The sequence below is a fragment of the Equus quagga genome, chromosome 4 (assembly GCF_021613505.1).
Source record: "Equus quagga isolate Etosha38 chromosome 4, UCLA_HA_Equagga_1.0, whole genome shotgun sequence".
Taxonomy (NCBI): Eukaryota; Metazoa; Chordata; class Mammalia; order Perissodactyla; family Equidae; genus Equus; species Equus quagga.
In genome coordinates this window covers 102473485-102486392 of record NC_060270.1, presented here as the reverse complement: position 1 = coordinate 102486392, position 12908 = coordinate 102473485, and the positions used below count along the sequence as shown (strand labels likewise).

The 12908-nt window shown below is 35.8% G+C and overlaps 1 protein-coding gene across 1 annotated transcript in view; it reads right to left on the bottom strand.

Moving 5' to 3' along the window:
* The window catches only part of SLC4A10 (solute carrier family 4 member 10), a 197261-nt gene extending 185094 nt beyond the window's left edge, over nucleotides 1-12167 (bottom strand). Inside the window, exon 1 of the mRNA XM_046658900.1 lies at nucleotides 12087-12167. Within this exon, the coding sequence (XP_046514856.1) occupies nucleotides 12087-12167 (81 nt within the window). The remainder of the gene's footprint in view (nucleotides 1-12086) is intronic.
* Nucleotides 12168-12908: the final 741 nt, after the last annotated feature.

The window sequence follows — 12908 nt, the reverse complement described above, 5'->3', positions numbered from 1 at the left end:
TATAACTAGAAATTTGTATCTTTTGATTCTCTTCATTCATTTCTTCCACCCCCCACCCCTGGCAACCACCAATCTATTCTTTGTTCTCCCTATCTATGAACTTGGTCTTTTGTTTGTTTTTCTGTTTAGTTTCCACATATTAAGTGAGATTATATGTCTTTCTCTGTTTGACTTCTTTCACTTACCATAATGTCCTCAAAGTCAACCTATATTGTTGCAAATGGCAAGATTTCATTCTTTTTTATGGCTGAATAATATTCCTCTGTGTGTGTGTGTGTGTGTGTGTGTGTGTGTGTGTATCACATTTTCTTTATCCATTCATCTGTTGATAAACACTTATGTTTTTTCCATATCTTGGCTATGCTACAGTGAACAAGGTGGTGCATATACCTTTTCGAGTTAGTGTTTTGGTTTTCTTCAGATAAATACCCAGAAAAGGAATTGCTGGATCATATAGTAGTTCTATTTTTAATTTTTCGAGGAACCTCTATACTGTTTTCCATAGGGACTGCACTGATTTACGGTCCTGCCAAGAGTGCACAAGGGTTCCCTTTTCTCCACAACTTCGCCAACACTTTGATAATAGCCATTCTAACATGTGTGAGGTGATATCTCAGTGTGATTCAATTTGCATTTCCCTGATAATTAGTGATGTTGAGTATCTTTTCATGTCTGTTGGCCATCTGTATATCTTCTTTGGAAAAACGTCTGTTCAGAGCCTCTGCCCATTTTTTAATTGGGTTGTTTGAGTTCTTGCTATTGAGTTATAGGAGCTCTTTATGTATTTTGTATATTAACCCTGTATCAGATATATGATTTGCAAATATTTTCCCCCATTCAGTAGGTTGCTTTTTCATTTTGGTGATGGTTTCCTCTGCTGTGCAGAAGCTTTTAGTTGATGTAGCCCCATTTGTTTATTTTCTCTTCTGTTGCCTTTGATTTGATGTCAAATCCAAAAAATAGTTGGCCTCTTCTGTGTTAGAAGGTTCCCTCAGAAGTCACATGATTTTGGTCAAGTACTCATACGTAAGAATATGAAACTAAAAAACTAACCAGAAATCCTGACTATGTGGATAGGGCTTGTCAACTTTGAGCATACTGTAAAGTAATTTGGTTTGACAGTTTCTTTGGAGAACTCTGATGTCAATATGTCCAGTAAGTTCCTTTTGAGCTTGTTAGATTCCAGTTGGATCCTCCAGTATCCTGTCTGGTGGATGAAGGTCTGGCTGCCAGCTTTATGGGAGCAAAATGGAGGAAGAAAGTTGGGACCACAGCATTCTCACTGAATCGGGCTGTTTTTAATATGGTGCTTTCTGACTTCAACCATAGCTGGTTTACTCAGTCCAAAGAGATTCTGTTCAACCCTCTCCAGAGACTAAAACTCCAGTCTACTGCTGGAGTAAAGGTAGGATATTTGCCTGATTGGCTGAAGTGAAGGAGGAAGAGGATCCGGAAATGTGATTGAATTTTAACACAGTCCTCGTTACTTTAGTAGCTTGATTTTCTCTTTCAGAGATACCTGATGCCTTTCAGGATCCTCCAGTATAAATTGGGTTCGTTCTCAGCTTTTGCCACTGCCAGTTTACAATTCCGTTTTCTCAGCCAAGTCACTTGACATTTTCCTCTGCTTTTTGCTCAGAAAATTTTATCACTGTCTTTTTCCTCTCCTATTCTTCACACCTTCCTTTAGTTTTGGTAGAGAAAAAAGGTTAAAAAATACCCTTAATTGTCTTTTTAATAGGATTTTGGGAGAAAGGAAAAATAGCTGTTTGTATTCTACCTGATAGTTTTAACTAATGTCTCCTGATTTTATTTCATCTTTAACTGTAGTATATTTTCACAGCATATCAACCAGAGTAATATATTCTTATTACTACTATTTTATTACTAATATTTATTCTGTTGTTATTATAGTCCACTATAATTGTCAACACATTTTTCTAATCTCCAGTTCTTTTGTTGCTCTAAAGCATACTTCAGCACTCTTAAATTTCTATAACATAATCTATTTATTGAGTCAATATTTACTAATCTTAACATGTGTCAGAATCTGTACTAGGCAGTGGGGGTACTAAATTAAAAGACACACTTCCCTTCTAGGATTTCACATTCTAAGAGGGAAAATATACATGTATCTTTTCAAATGTTATACGTGGTGAATGTCATACCAGAAGTAGGTTTAGTATTCTAAGGGATATATAAATAACCACCCAATCCCACTAACTGATGCTTCACTGAGTCTTAAAGGGCAAATGGGATTACCAAGGTAAATAAGAAGAAGAGCATTCTAGGCAAATGGCATAGCTGTACAAAAGCATGGTGGTATCAGTGACTTCAAAGGAAATAAATTCCCATTCTTTTTAACTTGATAGTTTTTTTTTAAGATAGCTCAAATGATTACAACATCTTGATGAGGAACTCATTAGCACTACTACTTTCACTGTAATTTTTTGTATGAGGAAATTAAGATACATTCGAACTTTACAATAAGCCAATAGTAGAGCTAGAACTAGAACTAAAATTTTGGTTTTCTGATTGCCATCTGAACAGCCAATCATTGGACAACTCTAACTCTACATTCTGAAACTGTTAGTCTGATTTTTCTGAGTGTTGCGTATAATTGCAGTAATAAGAACTAATATTCATTGTAAGGCTTACAATGTGCCAGGCACAGTGCTAGAACTTCACACACATTTACTCATTAAAAATCTTCAAAAAACATGAGTATTCTGAGACTTAAAGAGGCTAAGAAACTTTCCCAGTAACCCTCAGCTACTATGAGGTGGAGACCGGGCTTGAAGGCATGTTAATGCTCTTAATCAATATGCTACACTGCAAAGGTATATTAGGTAAGCTTAAAAATCTAAAATTCCTTGGGGCAGGCCCAGTGGCATAGTGGTTGGGTTCATGTGCTCTGCTTTGATGACCCAGGGTTCCCAGGTTCAGATCCCAGGTGTGGACCTACACACTGCTCATCAAGCCATGCTGTGGTGGCATCCCACATACAAAATAGAGGAAGACTGGCACAGATGTGAGCTCAGCGACAATCTTTCTCAAGCAAAAAGAAGAAGATTGGCAACAGATGTTAGCTCAGGGCCAATCTTCTTCACCAAAAAAATAAATTAATTAATAAAGAAATAAATGAATAAATAGAATAAAATTCCTTAATTTAGCTCTAAAACAGTTCAGAGTCTGGTCCAACCCTACTTATACACCTCAGCTAATATGAATTCTTCATGGTATCCAAAGTGACCTAGGCCATATTTTTACATGAATATTTCATACTCATTCTCCATTTTTTTATTCAACAAAAATGTATTAAGTAGTTACCATGTGCCAGGCATTGTATTAGTGCTGGCTTTAAAGAAATAAAAGACACTGCCTTTGCCTTTAAACAGTTCATAGTCAAGACAGGAAAATCAAAGACTACAATACAGCATGTATTGTGCTTCAGTTAAGGTAAGAATCGGAAGAACATAAGGAAAAGACACCTAATTCACTCTGAAGGGATAAGGGAATGTTTCAAAAGGAGGCCATGCTTAATCTAAATAAATCTGGAGGCATAAGAAAGAGTTAGCCAGGCAAAAACAAAGAGAAATGAGGGGCCAAAGGCATTATAGGCACAGAGAACAGCATTTTAAAAGATTTGAGAAAGCCTGTCTCTCTCTGACTAGTAAAATTTAGATTAAGTTTGACTAAAGATAGTTAAGTTTAAATGTCACTTCCTCATTCCTCAAAAAATTAAAATAAAACTACCATATGATCCAGCAATACCACTTCTGGGTATATATCCAAAGGAAATAAAATCACTATCTCAAAGAGACATCTGCACTCTCATGTTCACTGCCACATTATTCACAATATCCAAGACATGGAAACAACTCAAGTGTCTGTCAATGGACGAAAATAAAACAAACACAAGGGAATATTATTCAGCCATGAGAAAGAAAGAAATCCTACCATTTGTGACAACGTGGATGGACCTTGAGGGCTTAAGCTAAGTGAAATGAGTCAGACAGAACAAGACAAATACTGTATGTTCTCACTCATGGGAACTCAGAAAATTATCTTATTTAAAGGTAATGGACAACCTTGGAATGAGTTCAAGTAGGCAAATATGCCTGTTCCTGGTTTACATTTTAGAAAGAGTACTGTGGCAGCTGAGTGGTGAGTAGGTTGCTTTGGGGATAGCGGATGGGAAGAAAAATACCAATTAAGAAATGATTACAAAAGTCCAGGTGAAAAATTAAGGTGTACTCACAGGAAGTCAATACAATGGGGAATGGAAAGAAGGGTAAAATTTAGACTCCTTAGGATAAAGAAATTTATATAACTTGGTGATAATTGGATCTAAGTTTGGGATAAAAAAAATTGAAAATGATTATCAGGTCATCATGCTAGGAAAGACACAGAGGTTTTGAAGAGTAAATAAGAAGTTTATTTTGGGACATAGCAAGTTTGAGACATTTATAAGATAATGAGCAGAGGTGTCTAACAAGATGCAATGTCTGGAACACTAGACAGTGGTTAAGATACAGATTTGAGCTATAGATTTTGGAATTCATCCCTATGTAAAGCAGAAGTTCTCAATTTTGGTTGCCCATCAGATTCACTTGGGAAGCTTTCTGTAAATATAGATTCCTGGGTTCTATCTCAACAGGCTTTTAGTACCTCCAGAGGCTCCATTTAGTACCTCTAAGATACTTGGGGCATCAATGTTTTTAAAAAGCTAAACATGGGGCTGGCCTGGGGGTGTAGTAGTTAATTTTGCACCTTCCACTTCAGCAGCCCAGGGTTTGCAGGTTCAGATCCCGGGAGTGGACGTACACACCGCTCATCAAGCCATGCTGTGGCAACATCCCAAGTATATAATAGAGGAAGACAGGCACAGATGTTAGCTCAGGGCAAATCTTCCTCAAAAAAAAAGGTAAACATTCGATTTTGATGCATAGTCACAATTAAGAATCATTGGTGGGTAATTTAAGTCACGAGTATAGATTAGATTCATGGTTTTCAAACAGTACATTGCATTAATTAGAAGAGACTGAGAAAAAACTATCAGAAAGATTATGATAATAATAATAACTATAATTTATTGAGCACCTATGGCAGGAACTGCACTAATAAATTTACGTATATTTTTTGTAATGGAAGAGAAACCAGAAAGAAGGAACAAAATGAAAGTCAAGTCACACCTCGTCAATGAAGTCTTCCACAGCACTTTCAGTTTACCTTGATGTCTTTTGTCTCAATTTGGCATTTAGAATATACTATATGGCACTGTTTCAAATACCTTACTTGTATTAATTCATTAATTTAATTGATTCTCATTACAACTCTAGAGATTAGTATTTTAGCATCCCCATTTTACAGATGACAATAATGAGGAAAAGAGAGATTACATAACGTTCCTAAAATCAACACAGCAGTAAAATGGAAGATACGGGAGCCTAACAAGGGAGTCCAACTCTAAAACTCTAGCTCTTAACTATTGTGCTATACTACCTCCCTCCAAACAATATAATAGACTCAACAAATTCTTATGAGATTGAATTAAATTTGAAAAAAAAGGAAAAGAAATGGATAGGTATAAATGGTATACATTTATATGCAGCACATTTTGCAAGGTACTTCATTGAAACCAGGGTTTTGGGCTGGCCTGGTGGTGCAGCGGTTAAGGGCGCACTTTCCACTTCTTGGCGGCCTGAAGTTCGCCAGTTCGGATCCCAGGTGCTGACATGGCACGGCTTGGCACACCATGCTGTGGTAGGCATCCCACGTATAAAGTAGAGGAAGATGGGCATGGATGTTAACTCAGGGCCAGTCTTCCTCAGCAAAAAGAGGAGGATTGGCACTAGTTAGTTCAGAGCTAATCTTCCTCAAAAAAAAAAAAAAAAAGAAAAAGAAACCAGGGTCCGTTGCCTTTTAAAAAGAGGAGTTTGATAAAGGAATATTCAATCTTTTTAACTTATTCTTATTTATATTCCCGTATTATTTTTTAAAAGGGGAGGGGTGCCGGCCCCTTGGCCAAGTGGTTAAGTTCATGCACTCGGCTTCGGCGGCCCAGGGTTTCACTGGCTGGGATCCTGGGCGCGAACATGGCACTGCTCATCAAGTCATGCTTAGGCAGCATCTCACATAGCACAAGAAGGACCTACAACTATGTACTGGGGAGCTTTGGGAAAAAGAAGAAGAAAAGGGAAAAAAAAGAAGAAGAAGATTGGCAAGAGTTGTTAACTCAGTTGCCAATCTAAAAAGAATAAAAATAAAATAAAATAAAACAAAAGGTGTGGGGTGGGGCAAAAGATCACTTCACTAAATGTCTTTTAGCTGCTTTTTGAGAAAAAAAATGTTTAAAAGTCTTAAAGCAACCCAAAGCCCAATGGCTTTCAAGGTTTCTTCCAGAAATAGATCTATGATTCTAAAATAAGTGCTGAAAATTTGTTGGGCCCCTACCATATGTATGGCACCTTCCAAGACAACGTAGAGTCACAAGGATTAATAAGAGCAACCTCACAAGAACTTACAGAAAAGAGAGTTTTCAAATACTGCAGACTTCTACAGGAAGAAACAGAGTATTCTCAACTATATGGGTCTGCTATTGCCCTAAATATAGAGCCAGAAGAGCAACTGTGTCTGGCTTCATTTCTACTCACACTTGTGGAATTCCATGAGTTTTACTTCCGACATACTTTATATCGATGATATACTAAATGAGAGTACTCAATTAGAATGTTTTCACAATTCCCATGCACTATTATCATCTTCCTGGGTTGGATAACAAAAGTCACATCCCAGCTGTCATATCTAATAGAAGTCTGCTCTTGGATGTTACCCAGCTTTTTTCCTAACCCCAGGCAATACTGAAATGCTTCCAGTACACAAAGGAGAAGATTTAAAGGTGATATTAAAAGTATTAGCAATGACAATTTATTTTCTCATTTCTAAATGAACAAAGAGCAAAGCTAAAATAACTTTGCGACTTCCATGATTATAAATAGCAATTTCTATTTCCAATTTTCCCTAAGACAAAGTTCTTATTATCCAAATATTCACCACAGTGGCATGCGTATTCATTGTATTAAAATGATCCCTCTAGATTGTCCTTGGTCTAGGAAATGTCAAAAACAAAGGCAAAGCTAAATCAGATTACCTACCAATAAAATAGAGTTTACATCAGGGACAAGCAGGAGGTCTCCTAGGATCTGAAATCTGGGACTTTTGAGTGGTTGTGGATAGACTGAGAAATGCTCTCACGTGCAATTTTGATAGAGAATTTTATTAAAATCCTTCATTTTGCTTCTACCCCCTACCTTGTCAACTAACTAGTAAATCTACTCAGGAATTTAATTTTCATTTTCAAAGTCTCAAGAGGGTTAGAGCTCTGAAAATGACTGCAAAATATAGGTACTGCTCTTTTGTTTTGATTTTATTTTCTCCCAAGAATAAGGAGATCAGCACAGAAATGTTCTCAGTTAGAAATCATAATCTAACATTGAAGACTCTACACTATCTGGTCCCAACAAACCTTTCCTATGATAGTCTGAACTACCCCACTAGACTATAGCCAGAATGAACTATTATTCCTTACCAGTCAAACATATTATTTGCTTTCTGCCTCCTTGCCTTTGCTCACATTGTTTCCTCTACCCGAAATGATCTTTCCCCTGTCCAGGCCAGCTTTCAAAGTCTACCTCAATGCTAGCTTTTCCATACTTCCTTAACTCCCCATCTAGCCTCTTCTCTCCTCTTCCCACTCAGCTTGAAATATTGTGCCCGCTGAACTCACAGCAGAAAATTTATGCTACTTTCACATCCCTTTTGAATCTCAATAGCACTCACTACCTTTCACATTCTATTATAGTTACTTGCTTTTAGTGGTTATGACTTACCACCTGCAACTTCCTGAAGGCAAGGACCTATTGGTCTTTATATCCTTAGCCTGTACTGTGCTTGCTAGAACAATGTAGGGTTTTGTATGTTTGCTCATATGTTGTTTTAACAAATTGCACTATGCTGAGATTTGATTGACCCCATGCCAACTTTTGAGAATCAGCTGCACAAGGAGAAAACTGCTCAAGAGAACTAAAATGCAAAGATGTCACAAAATGTAACGCTTAAGCATTTATATTTCATCCAGATGTCAGATTACTCCTCGTATTTAGGAGCTTGACAATTTTTAAGCAAATAGATGTTTTTACATTAAATAATCACCAGTGATGCAAAATATTATATTCTCTCAAATACGAACTTGAATTGTTCTATTCACATACATTATTGTGTTATGAATATATTTCACTTTAGTCTTTCATTGAGAATAAAAATATTAATTAATAAATAAAATTATTAAAACAAGTTGTGTTTAACTTTCAGCGAAGTTTTTTGTCCTGAATGTTTCTAACGATTAAAAAAATAGATCATTAAATCTAAGCTATGTATCTTGTCTTTATCATTTTATTTAAAACTTGAGTTTTACTCCTTAACTTTAATCTTCAATTATAAATAAAAAAGACCTGACATTACTGTTAAATTTGCCCAAAGGCCCAGTAACCTTTCTGTCATGAATGAAGTAGCTGGTATAACATTCGGAAGCAAAGGATCTATACACATGGAATCCTAATAGAAGTTTAAATCAGCCTACTAAGCAGATGCAAAACTTTAAACACAGAATTTTTCATCAAGTCACAATTCCAATAGTCAGTAAATATTAGACTTTAATTGGATGTAGCAAGTTTTTTCTTTGCATTTTTATACCCATCTTTATTTCAGTGTGCCATATGTTTTTGACTGAATTTCTTAGTTGATAAGGAGAATGAGGGAGAGGGAACAAAACTAAACTATATGATTACCATTACAAACACCTGCCAATAGCCCATCCTAGGTCTTAGAATGTGTCTAACAATGTCCATCAACAAATAATGTTGACACTAATGTGCTTGGTATATACCAGGTACTCTTACAAATACTTTATATACATTAACTCATTTGATCTTCACAACCACTTTTTGACGTAGGCACAATTATTATCCACATATTACAAATGAGGAACCTGATACCCAGAAAGCTTAAATAACTTGCCCAGGACTTTCTATCTGATAAGTGATATAGCTAATATGAACCCCTTGAATGCGGCAGTCCAGACACTTAACCACTATACTGTATACCTCTTACTGCAGCCAGCTTTTGAAAACCAGTTTCCTCTTGATTTACTACAAGAAAACATGCACTTTGGAGGCACTATTGGGCAGCATGCAACAGACTAGGATTCTGGGGAGACAAGGGTTTTGCGTTGACTCTACCCACCTCCTGGCTGCTTTCAGCCAGCAGGCTGCTATGAAAGAGAAGAGTGTAGTGCCTGGATATCCAACAGCCAGCTGGCTAAGGCTTATTTCCATGTTAGTTGCTCCCTGTCTCAGAGCCTGAGGTGAATGCTATTCCCCTAAAGGACTCCCCAAATGACCTAGTCAGCCTCAAACACTTCCAAACTTGCTATAGTCTTATTTCCAAAGTTCAATCCCTATGAAGACAAAACCCCCTTCCATAATACATAATTACCTACGTCTAACCTGGAATAAGACTAGATTGGTCACATCTCTGCTCTGAGCTGATTCTTGAGGTCCCTGCTCTGCCTCCGGCCAATGGCCTACATCCACCTTCACTCTCAAAATAAATTGGCAATTATGGCTTATACAACAAAGTTATTATATTGATTCACAGTATATAATGCCCTAGTACAACAAATTATGCATTATAAAAGAATTTAATGCAGTTGTCATAATTATGAAATGCTCGATTATACAGTTTGACTCAACCTTTTATTTCTCTAATACCAAGAAATCTACATGAGAAGAAAAAGTTACATGTAACTCGTCCTAGGATTCATCAGTTTGTAAATTAAGTTAAAACTGGTTGAAAAGTCAACTCAAAATATGAGCACAGCTTATTATGCACATTTTCTCATAATCTCCTTAAAAGCAGAAAACAACTTTTTCTTTTCCATATTCCTCACAACACCAATTACAGTATCATGCAAATGATCAGCTTTCACATAATGCTTACTAAATAGAACAATTACTCAAATAGTTGCTTATAAACAGCTTACCTTTAGAAACCTTTATGAAGTATAATGAAATACATGTGTAAAATAGTACAGACAGAGGCAACCATTGTAAAAAGAAGATGACCAATTGTTACTGGGCAGATAAATAATCAATTTCACCATTCAAAAGGTCAAAACCATCTTGCTACACAGGAAAAAAGGTTGATATTACATTTAAATGTCTGCAACATTCTAACCAATCTTTACTTTTTAATGTAATGTATTCTGACACAGCAACAGAGAGAAATTTCTCTCCAATTTGTAAAGAAATGACAATCCTAAGAGAGTAAATTTTTCCACCTTACAAAATTATTGAGAGATCTTCATTTAAGTGTCACTAAAATCTTTATGGTTTGGTTCTTTTGAAAGGTCATAAATACAGTGAAAAATAGCAGAACGCTGTGAAACCAATACCTAGAGGAATCCCAAAGCAATGCCAAGAAACAGAATGTACTCATGGTGACTAATACATGCAAATACTGGAAATAAATTCTAACAGATTAAACAGGTTTTGTAGCAACTAAAAGGTATATTCAAATCATTCCAAAACTAAGCAAGCTTAAGAATATGGCAATCTTCCCTACTAATAAGAATATAAGCTGGCTAAGTAGCCTGAATAACATATAAATTATAGCCAATATCAGTAGGTATAATTTTTTCAACGTGTTTTTAATTAAAAAGGAGAAACTGACCCCTTAACTGAATTAAATCACTGTTTCAGACTTCCACTTCAGCCTTTTGATAAACATATTTATTTTTATTACTGTATCCTTTCACCCTGATGAGGCATTAAATCCTTATCATGCTACAGAATCATGAAGACAAAACTATCTTTCTGTGGAGAAATGCTGCAATATTTTATCTCTTTTTGCTCATTTAATATGGAATCCCTGGTCAAGTATCTGTCCTCTAAAATTGAGGCAGAAATATGTGCAATATAAAAAAATAAAATAAAATATATTTCCTTCAAAACCTGAATGTCAAACACAGGCACAGTTTCTTACTCAAGCATGTAACTCTGAGGATACATATAACAAACCGAAGTTAAATGCATTACAATTTGATAGGTAAAAATGGTTTAAAATAAATCCAGAGTTTTAGGATAAAATGGATATATAAATTCAAATTCTTTGCTGTGATGATTCTCTCCTCTTTGTAATTAACATGTATAATGTAGTCAAGTCTTTTCATTTTGAAAATGAAAGTAAGCAAATGAGGAGTATCTACGGGTCAAAAAACCTTAAACAAGCTTAAATGTCACAAGCTTTCTATGTAAAAGATCAAACAAACAGATTTATTGTCTGCTTTCATCTTAAAAGCATTGCCTTAGCAGATATCTACATTAAGACGACCAAGAGCATCATTACTGCAATGGATAAGAAGTGACTAAAACTAATGCCTTTAAAACAGTTCAGATATTGAAATATAAATTTCAGGAAATTAGCTTATAGCTCAGGCTGATAAACAAGATTGTACCCATCAAACTTGCATTGCTGTGTGGTTGCACACTATAATGGTAGCAACATCTATTTTTATGCTTAAGAAATTCCAGATAAAATTTTTTTTAATATGTCACTATCTATAAGCAGCTAGCTATGATGTACCCTTATCAGTTTGAACAATTTATGCTATTTTTATCATTCAAAATAAAAGATGCAGTTTGACTGTATTCAGACTTAATCTGAAAAAAAATCCGTAGAGCTCTAAACCTTGCTTTTAATCACATACAAAGAATCTCTTTCCTTACTCCCCACTTCCTCCCCCAACAAAAAACTGAAGTCAATGCAAACTCAAACACACACACATATACATTTCTAAAATTCATATTGTTTAGCTAGTGTCTGTTACTATACATATTACTTGTTCAAACATCCGAAGGAAATCTGATAATAAATCATTACGTTGATTAATATATTCTAAATGACTAAGAACTAGAAAAAGCAATAACTCTACAATCACAGTATCATCATAATTTATGAGGTCATACCTGATGACTTAGAGATTGAAAAGGCTCACAGGTTCCAGACTGCATGACCTTCCTATTTCCAGAAACCCCTAAAGATTGCATTTCCTGTCTTACAAAAGATAATCACAGCCATCTCTATGTCTCAGCATCTTCAAGGGTAGTGAAGAAAACATCAAACAGCAGATCTGTCCATCAGTATCTGTTTAAGCCATCATGTGGATATCAAATCTCATATACTGTTTATCATCTCCCCTTTGCAGTGACAAACACCCTGTATTAAGGGAGGATGACACAGTTATATTTGCTGAAGCTGCTAATGCTGTCTGAAAACAGTAAGCTTACTGCTTAGAGCAAGTCTGCATCATCCAAACAGAGAATGAGCCACATCCTTTAGGTTTACCTCTTCTGCTACTATAAAGATTTCACTTGCCAAGGACAGTTTGGGGTTTTTTTCTCAGTCTTTTAAAAATAAGCAATGTTCTGTTTAATTAAGCATCCAATGTGTCTGTTGCAAATACCATGTTAAAATGTCAACTCTTAATTATTAGGCAGTTTTCTGCATACATGACTAAGCTTTAGTATAATGACTTAACAAGCAAAATTGTATTCTCTTTTAAAGGAATCTTCCCTCCAAATGATGTGTATCATCACACATCCAACCCATCAAAAATTAGAAGTCCCTAAAAATGAAGAATTTTTATTCTGGAAATCTTTGATAATTGTGTCTAACAGTAGATAGATAAATAGGTAAATGCATATAATTTTGTATGTGGGATGCTGCCACAGCATGGCTTGATGAGCAGTGTGTAGCTCCGCGCCTGGGATCCGAACCTGGGAACCCTG